Source organism: Sitodiplosis mosellana, unplaced genomic scaffold (genome assembly GCF_009176505.1).
Source record: "Sitodiplosis mosellana isolate CC-2019 unplaced genomic scaffold, AAFC_SMos_1.0 Smas_scaffold_6166, whole genome shotgun sequence".
Classification (NCBI taxonomy): Eukaryota; Metazoa; Arthropoda; class Insecta; order Diptera; family Cecidomyiidae; genus Sitodiplosis; species Sitodiplosis mosellana.
Window position 1 is genome coordinate 3,096,736 of NW_022601407.1, and position 17,087 is coordinate 3,113,822.

The 17,087-nt window shown below is 37.0% G+C and overlaps 1 protein-coding gene across 4 annotated transcripts in view; it reads right to left on the reverse strand.

Moving 5' to 3' along the window:
* LOC129575080 (RNA-binding protein fusilli) overlaps positions 1–16,789 on the reverse strand; it is a 33,864-nt gene extending 17,075 nt beyond the window's left edge. For 2 of the 4 annotated variants that reach the window (XM_055457947.1, XM_055457944.1), the window contains exons 1-6: positions 13,872–16,789; positions 3,963–4,093; positions 3,074–3,286; positions 1,686–1,965; positions 1,291–1,389; positions 859–913 (exon numbers count right to left, since the gene is read on the reverse strand). In XM_055457947.1, the coding sequence (XP_055313922.1) occupies positions 859–913; positions 1,291–1,389; positions 1,686–1,965; positions 3,074–3,286; positions 3,963–4,091 (776 nt within the window). In that variant the 5' untranslated portion in view covers positions 4,092–4,093; positions 13,872–16,789. The remainder of the gene's footprint in view (positions 1–858; positions 914–1,290; positions 1,390–1,685; positions 1,966–3,073; positions 3,287–3,962; positions 4,094–13,871) is intronic. The other 2 variants (XM_055457948.1, XM_055457946.1) reach the window with 2 other exon arrangements.
* Positions 16,790–17,087: the final 298 nt, after the last annotated feature.

Here is a 17,087-nt window from a genome sequence, read left to right on the forward strand (position 1 = left end):
AGGCAAATTGCACGTTATGACAAGTGCAAACAAACGACGCGATATATGTTGGTGACCACGATGACAATTAGAGATTCGTGTTCTGTTCAGTTGAAACATTTCTCATCGATGTATTTTTGCATATTTTCCACTTCAAAACTTGCACGTATGCTAATGAATTCATTTCGGGATTGATTTTATTTATTCTTCCATCAAATTCCATAATTATTCTGTGTTTTTCTGTTTCATTTGACACGGCAATGATATTCTCAAATCAACGGAATGCAATCAAACGGATTTTGTGACAGCTAAAATACTATACTCTACGTTACATTAAGAAGAAGGGAACGAAGAAGAAGAAAAAAAATCGTATTGCAATTGTTTATAGATGGTCACGTATTGTCCAACGTGTGTGAGTGTGTGAGTGAGTGAGTGAGTGAGTGTGTAATGATGTGCTTGTGTTGCTATAGCAAAGTACTTAACTAATGACTACTTTTAGGCTTAATTATTAAGGAGGTAGCCGTGCAGTGATTTGAAAATATCGGTACAGACTCTTCAATTTTCTCTCTCCATCGAAACAGCTCATTTGCGCTGCAAATGATTTATTAACGTACAATTTTCGGAAATTGGAAGTCATTCCGAAAAATCGCTTGGCTAACGAAGAAGCAACCGAAAAGCGATTCTCAGCGCAGAAAATCGCCAACTTAAAATCAGAAAAGAGTATTAAAATGCTTGAAAACAACGAAACCGAACATTAACTCCGGCGAGCCAGAAAAAAAACACACGCAAAGAAACGAAAAAACGCGTCGAGTCAAGTGCGATGAACGGTAACGAACCGAACAAAAAAAAATACGGATGAATAAAAACACAAGTACTTACCAAATGCCCGGCTCGAATGTAAGATTTATTATTTCACTGGATTCGAATTTGTGACCTGTTTAGTAAAATGGAACGAATTCGATGTGGATTAGTCATTTCATGCGAATAAATTGTAGTTTATAGAGCAAAAAAAATATCAGAGAGTTGAATAAAATCACAAGAGAAACATAAACCAAATAGAGAAATGAATAGAGTAGAAGAATAATAAAGAAATAAAAGAAGAAAAAGAAGAGGAACGTTATAATTGCCATGAGTCTCTGCATAAAACAGAAAGCAAATAACAACCGACGCTCGATGCTATAGAACCATATATACCACGTTCTTTCTTCCATTAAACAAACACCACGGAAGACTCTCATTTTGGCACATCAACCGCAACAACGACGACGACCGAACGAAACAAAAAATCGATAATGTACATTGTACACTTACCAGCCTCCAACATTTTGCTAATAACGGTAACCATGTCTCGACTTTCGTTAAAGTAAAAGTCAGCGTCTTCTCGTTGGGCGGTCGCTTCGATTTGTAAGTCTATTATTTGGAAAATGTCACATACGAGAATATAAATTTATTTCATAAGGTCAATATTGGTAAAGTGATCATCCGGTTCTGCTGTTATGATTTCATGGCATAAAAATGTCCATTCCATTGAGGAAAAAAAATGAACATTTGTTCATTGTTCACAACTTTTTTTTCATCTCTTTTCATTGACTATGTAATTCAAATGGAAAAAAAAAACAACAAAAGTCATGATAGCCATCGAGAAATCATCACAAACCGGAGCAATTATATGTACGAGTAATTATTATTAGTTGAAAATAATTTACCTGCTATCATGTCAGCTATGCTCGTCGGTTGAACTGGCATCTGTGGTGGCATATTTGGTAAATCTTTGATTGGTACTACGGATCGCCACGCATCCGACGTCTTAAATCGGACAAATTCCTTTCTTAGATCGCTAAATTTGCAAAAATAATTGGGCAATTCTATATCTTTGGCACATGCTTGAGGATGCAGGCATTGTCGCAATGGTAATTGACCATCCGTTATTAGTCGAAACGTTGGGCTATCTGGATCGATGTTCCGCGACCGAATCTCCTGGTCAAACTATATGTGCACCATTGGTACAATTAACAGAAAGAGAAACAACAACAAATTGAAATTTTGAACGAACAAAATGAAATGTAAAATACTTATTAGAGTTAGAATCGAATATGAATGAAAATTGAACAACTGAAAATTGAAATGTACGAGTTGAACAACAACAACAACAACACAAAAACGACGCATCATCAATGTTATTTCATTTGGATTGAACTATTTCGTTACAATATATTACAACTTTCGGAGCTATTTCATGCATCAACGCATTTTGGATACTCGGTGATTTTGTAAAACAAACCATATTTGTTTCAATTTTTTTTATAGATGTCGATACAACATTGAATTCAACTAACATGATTTGCATTTGCTCAACTTTAAACACGCAAGGAATTTTACATCGACAAACAAACATGGCAATTTTTCGTTTCGTTTATTACAGAGTTTTTTTTTGTCGAGGAAAATTCATTTGAATGTTTGTTTGAATCGAAGAAAAGGTTACATTGGTTTCCATTTTATTGTTATCATAAGCTTTTGTTTCCGGTGTCCATTAATTTATGCACAGGAAACTCTCCGAAAGTTGTTGTTTTTCAAGAGGCAAAAGGTCGATGTAATGCAAATCACGATGACAGTTGGTGGGTTAAGAGTCAAAGGGGTTACGACAACGCTGGAAAAATTCGCGTTGAAAAACCAATTGTTGAGGAAAAAGAAAATCGTTGAATGAATTTAAAGTAAAGTCTTTTGTAACGAACCGAAAATGAATTAAAGTTAAAAATCCTCTGGAACATTCATACTATCCAAAAAATGAAGTGATCTTCAAAACAGTAAAAAATTCCATTAAAAACGGCAAAAATGAAGTGAATGAACGGTTTTTTCGTCAACTAAACGTGTTTGGTGCAGATAAAGCGAAAGATTGAAATAAGGCGAAAATCCAAAATCGAAAGAAGTTTTCCGTCAAGTTACGTACATGCATTCAACCGAACGATCGATCGAATTGATATTGTTTTCTTTGCTGCACACAGTCTTTTTTATACTTATTTTTCTTTCTCTCTCCCCAATTTTTTTTTTCGGTGTATCCCGTTCAGAAAAAAAGTTAAAACTCGTTGGTTCTTACCTGTTCAATGACATCTTTAAGCGGTTTTCCAACTTTCTGCAGCACCGTCTCGGCGAATGAGAATTCGGGCGCTGATGGTGCTGGTGTATCGGCATTTGTGGATGCAGTTGATGTAGCGGTTTCGGGTGTGTTTGTCTTGTCTTTTTTGTTATTTTGTTCTTTTTCTCCTTGTTGACCATTTGGTCGGACTAGAAATTGGTTGGATAAAACTACCTGCGAGTTGCCATGCAACATGAGCAACGAGAAAGAAAACGTGTCAAAAGGTGATTTACATTATTTGTTCGATCAAAAAACTTAGAGTACTAAATTTGAATTAATTTCCCTACGGATAAGAGGAATGAAGACAGAAAAAAAAATCGATTTTGAAAAATGTTCATGGGCCACATATTTAGTCAATTCAAATCGAGGGTTTTCCTGTCGATCGAAACACATTGATATGTCGAAAAGGAAATGAGTAAATGGAATTTGAATAGTCAATTCAATGTTATATTTTGTTTGCTCCGAAAATTGATTTTTGTTCTCTCTCTCTCACACCGTCTGCGGTTCGTTGCTGTAAATGGCTTCGAGGCGAAGCAATTATTTAAAAATATACCAACTTTAACCTGAACTGTATTTTCTTTCGAACTGAATTGATATCAAACTAAAACCAAACGACTCGATAACAATCGGGCAATTGCGTTTGCCTGCTTGCGCGTACCTCATTCATATGCAATGGGCAAATGGCGCACTTAAACTCAATTAAAATTCGAAACGCTGGCCGAAAAAAAAGCAGAAAGAGAAACGTGGATTTGAAAATTCAAAGAAATAATATACAGAGAGGGAGAGAGAGAGAGAGAGAGAGCGCCGCACTTAAAAGTAAGTTGAAGGAATTTTGATTTTGAACACTTACCTCATTGGTTAACACATCGATCACACTGTAGTCCAGCAGAACGACTTCCTTTTCGTCTGATCCCAGTGCCGCTCCATTAGCACCTCCTGTTGCAACATACAACGAACACACATGTCCTGGCACCAACATTTCTGCAATATCAACAAAAGAACAGTTGAGAAAAGATAATGTGACGCGCGCACACACACACATACAACAAAACACTCAATTGAATTATTCACACAACAATTCGGTTCATCTTAGGGGGAACAAATAACAACAACGGAAAAAAAGAAACACAACATTCTCGCAACAACAGACGTAATTTCTTATTTATTTTTTTTCCTCACTGTTCGCTGCTGTGTGCTTCTGCAACTCTGCTCATTGGAATTGGTGTGTAGTTGCTGTTGTTGCTTTTTTTTGTTTCGCTTTTGGTTTGCATGCAACATTGCAATTATTTCACCGAAATCTGATTGCACACACACTGTGAGTGTGTGCGCGCGCGCAAGCGAGCGTGTTGGTTGGTTCGCATCGTGCGCAAAGTGCACATTTACAGTTATCGGATGTGAGCCGTGATTTTGGTATGATTTTTTGGTTATTGTGATACCGTTATTAGGTAGCGTTATGTAAGACTATACGCAGTGATCGTGTACGTACTGTGTGTGTGTATGTGTGCACACAGCCATCGACGACAAAGAGAGAGACGATTTTTTTTCTTCTTCTCTTCGTTCAGTTTTTGTTTTGAGCTTAATAATGTTATACATTGTGTTCTTAAGCCATAACGCATTTCAGTCCCTTCGCCGACCGCATTTGCAGCACTCTCTTTTTTGCACTCTTTCGAACCAAAAAAAAAAGAAGAAAAATGTTCCAAGGAAAATACAAAACATAAGTACGAAATAAAAATTGCCATTCTCGGCTTCATTTTTTTTGTCTGTTTGCGCTCTTCTTCTGTACGTCGAACAAGTCGAATTTTTGGGAAACAGTCCATTTTTTCTTCTTTCATTAAAAACAGTAATCATTTTCCGCGGTAAAGCGCGCACGGTCAAGAAAGATGAAGAGAAAAAAAGCATTTGAATGAAACAGAAGAAAAATAAAGACTCGAAACCACGTTTAAATTAGTATATTGAAAAGTATAAGAAATGGAACCGGTTGCTTATGAATTTTTTTTTTTTTTTTTGAAAATAAGCGCACACATTATTCGGGCCGCGTGTATACACGGCGAAAAAAAAATTTAAGATAGAAAGATGTGTTTCGTCCGATTTAATGGCTTGTTCTGGCATTTTTTTTCTGTCTCGAGCTCTTTCTTTCATTTTTTTCCCTGCTGTACGTGTCGTTTTTTTACGTGTATTTCTGTCCGGTTTCAGAACAACACTGGTAATATACACGTATACGTGATAATTGTCCGACCATACCACACCGCTTGACTCGATTTCGCTATTATAAGCTCGCATGGGTCGTTTTATTCACAAGAAAAAAAAGAAGAAGAAGTAGATGATGATGAAGAAAATATTAAAGAAACATTCTTCGTAAAGGTATACGTTTTGATTGTTGGTTGATTTTTTCGAGTCGTTTTCCGAAAGAGAAAGATTCAACCGTTTTGGCTTATCTATGCTGCTGCTAGTGTTCTTTGAGCACTTTTCCGCGTACTTAAAACCGAAAAAAGTCATTATTCTTGATGCCGTGCGATCACGCATGTGCACTCGCACAAGCTTACCTAAGACCTCCACATCCCATTAACGACGGAACGAGAGGAATTTAAATCGAGAAAAAAACATCTTCACGTACATAAACATATTTTTTTTGCTCTGACTTGTCGAATCTTGGATTGTGAATCAAAACACACACCGTTGTTCTTTTTTACATTTTTTCATAATTGTATTTACCAAGGCTTGATTCGACGAAATGCATTCGCTTTTTTCTAAAGCTCAATCTTCAAACAAAAAAAACACACCTGTTTTTTCGGAACATTCGAAGCGCATGTCATTTACCTGAGACGCTGATGTAAACAACATTTTATTTTCTATGGATGAGCAAAGCTAGCAAACGGGCGAGCAAGTAAGTGAAGGTATGAAGCGAACGCATCGAATCAAATCCGAATGCACATAATTCGTTTCCAACAGTGTCTATAGACACTTAGCTTAGATCTAGTCGATCGAATCGCGTATATCAACATAAAATAAATAATAATAACACATCGCCACTAAAAATAGATTCAGTCAAGTTTCTAGTTCTGGTTTTGTGTTGTTTGTCACAAATCAAAAATCATAGAAAAATTTAGAGAGAGAGAGACAAAAGAAATGAATGGAACATTCCCACGGATTCCAGTGTCTTCTTCACCAATGGTCTTTTGAAAAATACCGGGAGGGAAAGAGAGCAAAAGTCTTTCCAAAAACAATGACAAACGACTTTTGGATTCTAAACTTAGAGTTGTCGATCGAGAAGAAAGAGAGGTTTCAAGAGAGAAAACGGAATGCAAAAGAGTTTGAGAACATTGAAAATATTGTGTGTGTGTGTGTGTGTGTGTGTGTGTGTGAGAGAGAGAGAGACATAAACTAAAAACGGAAATAATGTTGGAGACAAAAATGAAGCGAGCAAAAAGGAAAGGGATTGAAACAGAGCGAGTGAGAGACAATTGACTTGTGATTTGATGATTTTGTCCAGCATCTAAATAAAGAAACGAAAAAAAATCATTTGCATTAAAATCAATGGAAATTTTCTTTTCTTCTTCCTCTTCGACAGAGTCGGAGTATGTTCGTCGTCCCATTCATGGATTTATTGGACACATAAAAACCAATCACACACACACAAGCATACACAATCGCAAGGTTTTTCCAATTTGAATCGGAAGATGTTCGGACTGAATAAAAACAAAAACAAAATTCTGTATGATAAACCGGTTATTATATCAAGTATTCGTAAAAAGTCATTCGATTACAAGATTTGTTGAAGCTATGTGTATAGCTCTTTCGCGGTCTCTCTCTCTCTCTCTCTCTCTTCAACGCGCTGAGCTGTTGCTTAGTTAGTGTAATGCTGGTTTGGAACGCAACGGTGTTTTTTCTTGAGACAGAGAGACAGAGAGAGAGAGAGAGAGAGAGAGAGAGAGAGAGAGAGAGAGAGAGAGAAAACAAACGCATAAATTCAGTGCTTCGAAATTTATTCATACCGTGGCCGAGATGATTATTTTAGTGGCCGAGAATGTAACTCATCTCACACAACTCTTTTTTCATCATTCTTCCTCTCCCAATTTACAAATATATGTAGAAATTACACGTTTGATATTTTTTTTCTCGTCTTCTGAATATTCATATAAAAAAATCCATACGATAATATAAGTATGTGACAACATTCTTTACCACATCAGTTGGATAGATCCTCCAAATTGAGTCTAAAAGGTTGTTAAACACATCGTCTTAAATAAATATACACTCCTTTTGATTTGTTCTTCGATTCGATCGCTCACTCGTTAGCATGTTATTTCTCAACAAAATAGATGCTGTTTCTTTTTCATTCTCTTCAAATTTGTAACCATTTTTTCTGAAATCCAGCTGATTTTCAATTCAATGTTCTATACATGCACGCAATGAGTTATAGTGACAAACACATACTCGGAATTTGGTCATTTCGCAAAAAAAAAATGCAAATCATGCTGAGCGATATGTTGTTGTTTGATTTTCTGTCACAAAAATTTACCCATTGAAAAAGATACACAAAGACAGTGTTGGGCTGGCGGGCGTGCAAAACCAAATGAAAAACCAACAAAATGACCAAATATTTGAACAATCACACGAAGAAAATTTTAGACGGAAAAAATTTCGTTTTCGACACAAAGCACCGCGAACAGCTTATAACACTTTGAAAATACGTCTCAAGAAATTGACTTTAGACACTTTAGAAGTGTTTTTTAAAGCACCTCCGTAATTTGGTTTCTCGATTCATCGAAACTTATGAAAAAATTGTTTTCACGTGGCATTGAAAACAAATGCCTTAGAATTAGTTACAAAAATGGGATCTAAAAATTGACCAACAAATTTGGCACCAAAATTTATCTTCCGAAACTGTATTCAAACAGTGGGTCACTAAATATGTTTCAAAAACTGACTATTCAGAATGAGAAGTCTAAAGAATTGAGAAAAATATCCTCCTTCCTTGCCCTAGTGTTTTGTGTGAGACAAAAAAAATCTATGTATTTTCCTACAGTCAACATGGCACCTCTTCTCTTTTTTATTCAAAGAAAAAAATTAAACGAATGACATTTTCTTGTCAGGCCAAAAATGGGTGCAAAACAGTAGGTACGGAATGTCATGCACAGTCATCGTGCGATAACAATTATCGAAAAGTGTGTGTTTTTTTTATTGTCGTTCGAAAAAATCGTGGCTGTGTTGTTTTGGAGTTAGTGGTGATCGATTTGATGCGCTTGACAGATAAACAAATCGATGACGGCCAGGGCAATCGCATTGTACTTGTGGTTATAAGAGCGAAAAGGAAATTCATTGAGTTTACCTTGTCAAGTGGCAACATTGTATAGTCTCTCTTTCTCTCCTCTTTGCACGATACTGCCACACGATTGTGATAGCCCTTCAAACAAAAAAAAAAAAAAACCACACTAACGACCACAACAACAACAACCGCATGGAAATTCTGATAGGTAATCTGACTAATTTGTTCATTGTGTATGGTCCGAATTCATTGAGCTTTGGGCGCAATTGATTGGCGCGTATGATCGTTACACTAATGAGTACGGTCGCCTTTGAATTTTCGTCATCAAAACTCAAGCGAAGCATATACACCGCTCTCGCATACAACCGCACAAACATATTTATCCGCAATCAAACAAACCCGCGATCGTCATGCAAATAAATCAAACGAATAAACGAGAGTGGACATGACGAACGGCTTTTTCAAATGTAGAAAAATACAAAGTACAAGGTTCTAAATCAACTGCGTTTCAAAACAACTTTAATGAAGTGGAAAGCACAGTGGCGTTGGGAGAATTAAAAAAAACATATACACATAGATAAACACACCACCACCGAAAGATGAAACAAACGCTCGTTTGACGATGACGACGAAACAGAAAGGAAAAAAAACACGTTATAATTGTTTCAAGTTGAATTTTGTAGTAGGAAATGAATAATATGGAGCCGGTATCGGCAGGGGCACCAATTTGAGATATTATTTTGATAAAAAAACCATTTTCATCATGTAATGCTCATATTCAAATCGAAAGAGTTGAGTGCAATTTTGCAATTTTGAAATACGCGGAATCGTCGTTAGTCTTTTTAAATCGCACGCGTTGCGCTCTCGTTGTGCACTTAACATCGTCATAGAAAATCACTGCATTCAGTTTGGATTTGATATGTAGTTAACATTGTAACCGATACACAAGCTGCTGCTGTTGCTAGCAAAAAACAAATGTGCACATACAACGTGCACGCTATCCAAGCGTTCTACTGTGGCGAAGAAAGGCAAAAAAAAGAGTGATTAAAGTGTATGCCGATGCAAATTGTATTTGTTTAATGCGAAAAAAAGAGCATGCAACTGAAAGCAGCAAATAAAATTGTTCCCTCTGTGTGTGCAGTGAATGAGAGCGCTCGATTGCACCACTTTTTGAATGAATTGTTGAAATGTACAAACACACCAACATTTTGCTGTTGCAAATGCTCTCACTCTATCTTACTCGCTCGCTCACTTCTCATTGCACGAATTAACAAATGCACAGGTTTATTCGCAGATACCGCACAAAACGCGCAGAGAACGCTCTGTCGCACGCGTTAGCCTAAGCCAACAAACGCTTGCCCACTGATTCGATCGCGCATATATACTCGACTCACTCTTTTCTTACAGCGCTCATTCGCCATCCACTGGATCATATGTCATGTTTTTATGCACAAACCGTTTTGATTCGTTCGATTGCCACGTAATATGATAGCTGACCATTTTTCACTCCATCTCCCTCCTTCTCTCATTCTTTCTTTCTTTTTTATGCTGCTTCAACTGTGCAATAAAAGGTCCTAATACTGTTTGGTCAATTCGGTTTTATTTTCTTCATTATTTTAGTTTTTATTGTTTTGTGTTTTCATTCATTACGCATGATGGCAACAAAATCATTTCGCATTGTACAATCGAGGCAAGGTTTCGTTTGGCCGTGGCGTGGTGAGGCGATGTTGTTGCTGTTGCGGTTGTTGTTTTAATTATGACTTGATTGTTGAAGGAAAACAAATGACTTTTTGTTTTTGTTTCTTTCCTCTCCAGATATTGGTGAGGCCGAATGATAAGCAGTTACCAACGCTTTTGTTTCGGTTTTTATAGACGACACACGCACATGATCAAAGGTGAAATTCAGCTCCGCGAAAAAAAAAAACATAAGAAGCATTTCATGTTGTGGCTTCTGGAAAATGTTATGATCTGTTGCGACTATTTCTCTCTCTCTCTCTCGCCCTCTATTTCTCTGTCAAATCAGCTTCTCAAAAACGGTTCATGTTCTCGAAATGATCATTTCCTCACGGCAAAATATCAATTTCCACGCAGATAAAACCAGAATACAATGTATCGCACACAAATCATTTAGTTTATTGATTACTATTTATGATTTTAAGATTCAACCGCCATTGCCATATCCATTCATAACGTTAATTATTGTGATTTTGTAAACATGACGACTTACGGCTTGTTTGATTTGACTTAAAGCCAAATGCCACATATGAAAAATGCCATACATGAAACGAAATACAAAGAAATTACAAACAAATGAAAAAGAAGAAGAAGAAGAAGAAAAGAAGACAATCATCGTTACGAACAACAAAACCTAGTCTAATGGCATGGGCCCATTCCAAGTAATGACATATTCCCTCGCACATATATTCTAAAGTGTATATTCGGTTGGTGTGTGCGTTGTTTTTGTTTTATTATTTCTTCTTTATTTTTTTGTTGTTGCAATAATGATGTTGACTGTGTGCACACAAAATGGCAAACTCATCCTCAATTTTTCGTTATTCATTCTGCTGTTCGTTCGTTTAGCCGTTTCGTTTCGTATTTTTGTGTGTCAATTGCTTTATTATTCAGGCAGTGTCAGTATGTTTGGCGAGTTAGCAAATAACCCAGAGCCAAATTGTTTTAACCACTACTAATTCGAAATGCAGCTATGTATTTATTAATTGCAATGACATTAACAACAATCATACAACCAAACCTCGAACCGTGTAGAATGAAAAACAAAAGATTACTGCACACCCAGATTGGACAATTCGAATTTTCTGGTTCGTCCTATGGAACACACCACAGACAGGCAGCAACACATACAGTGTATGTCATACACGCACGGAAAGCGAGAGAAAATGACGGTGAATCGAAGTCTTTTGTTTGCACGGCCGGGTTTAACAAGTGAGATTTAAGAAAATTCAACAAAAATTACACTGATATGACGCAGTTCAAACGTAATTGATCTGATTTGTTATTTTGGCGCATGTAGACCATACTTCGTTATTTCCTTGGTGCCGAACCAACATTTTTCTTTCGCTTTGAAATTTGCGACTAAATATGCGGAGTCGAAAAAGAGAATATTCAAAAAGATTGACTCACAGTTCATCGACTCGAATATGTTTGGTTAGACTTTCGTCGAACGAAGAAAATTGATCGTGATCAACAACTATGAATAATGTTTGAATCAATCATATTTTTCGTTTAAGAAAAAATGGAACAGTGAGAATTCATTTGAGTCGGACATTTGTTTTTGCGTGTGAAAAGGGGAAATTCGACATTTTGTTCCATCGCTTGCAAAAAAGAATTGTTTCTGAATCTTCAAAAGTCGAATTCCAACAAGAGGTTTAGTCTGTTTGGAAAACTCATCATGAAATAATGTTTCAGGTAGATTTTTTCAAAGTCGTAATGGCAAAAATCCCCTTCGACATTTCAAGCAAATTGTTCGACAAATTTCCAGCAAATCATTAGACAATTTTAGTTTTTCTTTTGCGACAATCGGTTACTAATGCAAAATTGCAAGGCATACTTTGTTTTTTTTTGCCATTCAGTCGTGTATGTGTCTTCAACATTAAGCTAAGTGGCTGGTTGGCTGGAGTAAAAGAAAGTAACAAATGGCCGTGTGTGTCTGATTTGAGTAAATGCATGCGGAAGGAGAGTGAATGAGTCGCCTCAATCATCATTCGTACAATGGTCATAGACATGTCAGACAAACGAGAGATGCATGTAATAAAATGAGACATTTTACATTAACAGCTTAATGTGCTGCCATAATTACTGTCAGCTGCAGCGCCATGATCACGTCGTCGCTCTCACTCTCGGCACTGGGCTTAGTTTTCTCTGCTTGTGTAATCTCGGTGTCGCACTTTGCGATTTGATTCATCGAACTGTTTATGAATAGAAAATTTTCATAATTTGTGCAGAGCGTGTGTATGTGTGTGTGCGCGCGCATTTTTTTTTCTTTCCCATCAAAGGAAATCGTCGATTGGCAAGCAAATCGATCGAATGATTCAAATGAGAGTTAAGAGATTCTTGTTACGTTTTTTTTTCATGCAGTTTTTTTTCTCTTGGCAACAAATTGCTATTTTGGCTTATATGTGGCGCGTCTTATCATTAGACTCGTTTGTATCTGTTTTTTTTTGTCGTTGTTGGTTCGGTTAGGAAATAGTCGGCTCGCGGCTATTGGCAAACGACAACCAATTTATCGAATACGACAAACGAACGAACCAACACATTCTCTCGCCTCGACAACAACGGCGTCGACGACGACGAAAAAAAAACAACGAACGATCTATTGGAACAAACCGTAAAAATTCATTATTGGAAATGATTACTTAATGACCTATCATTTAGATAATGATTATTTTAATGCCAAAAATGAATCGTACAATACATAATGATAGTACCTAGTAGTAATACTGTAATGATATGTAGATTCACCAGCGCGCGCGCATACGAAACAACAACGAACAAAAATCAACGAAATAAATGAAAAATCAAATCGTAAATATTAATCGTTGTTGTTGTTATTGTTGTTGATGATTTCGGTGAAGTTTTGGGCCGTGACTATCGAACCATTACATGCACAGGCACACAAAATTGCTGCCCACTGTTGAAACAATGCAATTGATTCGGACACCGAGAGTGTGTAGCCGATGACAGAATATGAACCGATGTAAGAAACATGCTCACTCAATGGAAGAGTCAATGCAATGGAAAAGATTTCAACGACAAGCGACTAGAAATTCTTTTCACGGAATCGAAAGTCATTTTTCATTTCGATCCGACACAAACATGAATCTCTAATTGTCTTGCCATTAGTCGATAATTGGTAAATCTGATTGAAATTGGTCTAGCCAGGGCCCGTGTGACCGAACATTGCTCGACGATGACGACGACCCTTTTGAGCGTGTGAGAAACACCTGTGCTGCTACTGCTTTTGCTGCTGGTGTTGCTGTTGTTTGCACTGCACAAATGTGTCTGCATGCGCATAACCTACATTGGCTGTGTTGTGTTTTTTTTCTCTCTTCATTGCAGCAGCAGAACGAATTGAGAAAAAAAAATCGCATGATTATGAAAGCGACTTGCATGTTTAATGATTTTCTCCGGTTGCCACTTATAACTCAAACCGAATATAATACTGTCATTAACTTTCAATTCCCAAGTCCAACTACAAAATATGAGTGTTGTGTTTTTTTGCTCACTCTTCACGTTCCGTATATATGCGCTTCTCATCCAATACGCACTACGGAATCGAAAATTGAAAATGCAAATTGTGCGGCAATCGCTCGTCTCACATTTTATGATTGTGTGTGATGTTTTTTTCTTTTTCCGAGCGACATGTCTCTTTTATTTTGTTCCTGAACTCGCTTCTGCCGAGCCACACACTCGGGAAGGAAGTTTCAATTTAAAAGAAAGAAAAAAAGAAATCAAGAAAACCAAGGAAAAACTTACGTAAAAAAGATCGCCTATAGATTCTCGCCGAATAAAATAGTCTCAAAGTTCATCAATGGTTTGATGATGCACACCTCAACCACATAAACGTTGACGTTGGTTGCTACTACTACTGCCGCTGTTGCTTTTCGGCTGCTTGTATTTACGTTTCACAAACGGATTCTTCAACAATCTGGCTATTTTTTTGTTAATTCAGTTAACACGAGTATTGGTGTGTCCATCAATCGAATCACACTTTTCATCACAGCAATAGAACAACTTTTTCTTTTCTCTTTTTTTTCCTCTCAAATTAGACGTTGTGTGTTTTTTCGGGTTGTCACGTAAAACATGCTAAATCATGTTGACGGATTGTGCATCGGTGCATAAACACAGAAAAAAAATATTACGGAAACTGACTGACCGACCGACCAACCGACCGATCGATTTGTTGTTTGTCAAACGAAGGGGGAAAAGAGTCTCTCGCACTTGTTGAATATTCACGTTGTGATGGCGCAAAAGTTGTCAAGTAAATACATCGATGGTTGTGGCCAAAATGTGACACAAAATGTGCGTGGTTTTTTTTTCTCTATCTCTCGTTTCAATTTGTTTTCATTTACTAACGGTTTGTGTGAGGATTCTTTCGTTTTGATTCTCTTTTTTCAATTTTCTGTGTGTGTGTGTGTGTGTCGCGTGTTTGTTGGAACACTGGTATTTTTATATTATTTTTGTGGATGCGCGCGTACTACACACCTACACACATTCAACGTACACACAATTTTTGTTTCTTCGAATATATACTTGACGGTTTTATTTATATTTTTTTCTGTTTCTTCTTCTTCTTCTTCTCTCTAACTTGAATTGGAAAAGATGAGAAAAAAACAACTACGAGAGAATGTAAAGTGCCGCAACCTGTTGATATTGTGTGTGCTCTGCACAGTTGGTTGTTGCTTTGCTCTTGGTTGGATTGTTTGTGCTATGCTCTTTGTATGCGCCTGTTGCTTTCTCACTCTGTTCCGTATGCGCGCTGCGTACAAATGGACGTATTGACGAGAGACTCACCGATAGATTTTTTGTTGTGTTGTTGTTGTTGATGTTAATGATTTTTTTTTAATATTATTAAATGTTGTCTTTTTTACTCTCTGTCGATATCTGTCTCTCTCACGTTATATGACGGTTGTTCGGAGTCTCCAGAGAGTGAGAGAGAAAAGTGTTAAGTGCTACGCACCGATGCGATGGCGATGACTTAAATGAAATATGTATGTCCACAATGTTTTTAATTGCACGAAAATCAATAATCCAGTCTCTCTTTTTCTCTCTCTCTTTCTCGTTTGCTAGTTCAATCACTTTGTGCCAAACGTTTACACAGAATGTTTTACAAAAAGTCTCTCTCACGCACACACAACACTCTAAAAAAAACGCACTTTACTCTTTGTTGTTATTTTTTTCTCTCATCAAAATGTGTTGGTTACTCGTTTGTTTGATTGATTTCTAATGTGGTTTTTTTTTCTTCTTTCAAATAAATCTCGCTGCTGTCATTCGAGTCGAGAATCGAAGCTATACACACCGATCGAATTTGTTCGAAGAGACACACAGGTGATGATGGATGGTGGAAAAAATGCTGGTCAAATGCGTTTGTGGTTTTAAATTTTCGCAAATATTTCTTCAATTTGATGTTGTTGCGTGTGTTTTATTTTGTGTGTTAACGATCGATTGTCTTTTCAACACGAACAATTCAATTTAATTGCTTGGTTTCTTTCGACTTGTTGTTGTTGTGCGTTAAAAAAAAAACAAAACTCACTTGATACATCTGAATTCGGACTAACGATGGCGATGACGAAGATGACGAAGACGACGACGACGACGACGACGACAACAACGAAAAACTTGTTGTTCGAACGAAATTTAGCAGGCAAATTATCGCACCGAATGCATCAAATTGATGTTATCTATTGATTTTCTTGCGAATTATTTAATTTATAACTTCGATTGTGCCATTCGACATTTGCTTTTATTATCAGTGCGAAACAATTCGACCGTCGAAAAGTATTCGCTCTTCACCCCACAATAAGAAAAAAAACAACAACTCACGTCTATTCTCTGTACGTTTTTTGAGTACGAACACAATTTGCGCAAAGAGAGAAATTTCAACCGAGAAATTTGCAAACTGAACGGGAAAAATTATACAAAAAAGAATAAACTACGACAACAGAAGAAAATTAAAAAAAAAACTAATCGGAAAATAATAAAGTTTAAATATAATAAATGAATTCGTCTCGTTTATTTTGTTTGTTGTTGTTGTTTTTTGAATAGCCGTCGTTGTTGGCCGCTGTGTCGTTATTATTATTATGGGACTGTGAGATATTACCCGATGAAAGGTAGAAATAGGACTGACGATGAGACAGCGTAAAGATACCAATATTACTTTAGTTTACAATCTTTTTACACCAGGTGATCACTCGTTCTATCTCATTCTGTCTCTCGCATTAGGCGCGCGCACGCTCACTCCACCGACCAATACACAAAATATCGAGAAATTTATACATATATAGGTATTTTGGTGTTTTAACTCGACTGCGACTGCTCTATTCACTCAATGCGTGTATATTTGATACGCTATAAAAGAGCTACGCGTACCAATTGGTACGTTTTTTGTCCTTCTTTTCTTGTTTGCCTGGTCTCTCTGTGTGCGTGTGCTGCTTCGACGTCGTTGTCTGTTGCTATTGCTGGTTTTATTTTATGTTATTTTTTTTGTTCTTCTTTCGTTCGGTGTGCTGTTACTTTTATTTCACTTTATCTCTTCTCTTCTCTCTTTTTTTTCCTGATATTTCGGACATAGCCGAGCATAGAAAGTATGTAAATGGTGTATCTACTGTGTGAGAATGTAAAAATGTTGAGGCCGTTTTGTGTTACGGACCACTCGAGTTGGAAATGGACGTTTTTTTTCACACTCGCTCATTCATTGTTTTGTTACTAGCTCTAGGTGTGCGTGTCTGTGTATATTTGTGTTGTTTATGGCACTGTGACGAAACCACTGGCGGTGCAAAAGAGTCAACGCGACCACTGACTTGAAACAACGTGAGAAAGCATGCACGTACACACACAGAAACGTCACTGTAGTTTGTGTCGACAACGATGATGATCGCGTACACCGTACCGATGGAATAGAATGAAAGAGGAACAGAAAAGAAAAAATAACAACACAGAAAATGAGAGAAATACCTGTGTGCGGTGTGTGTA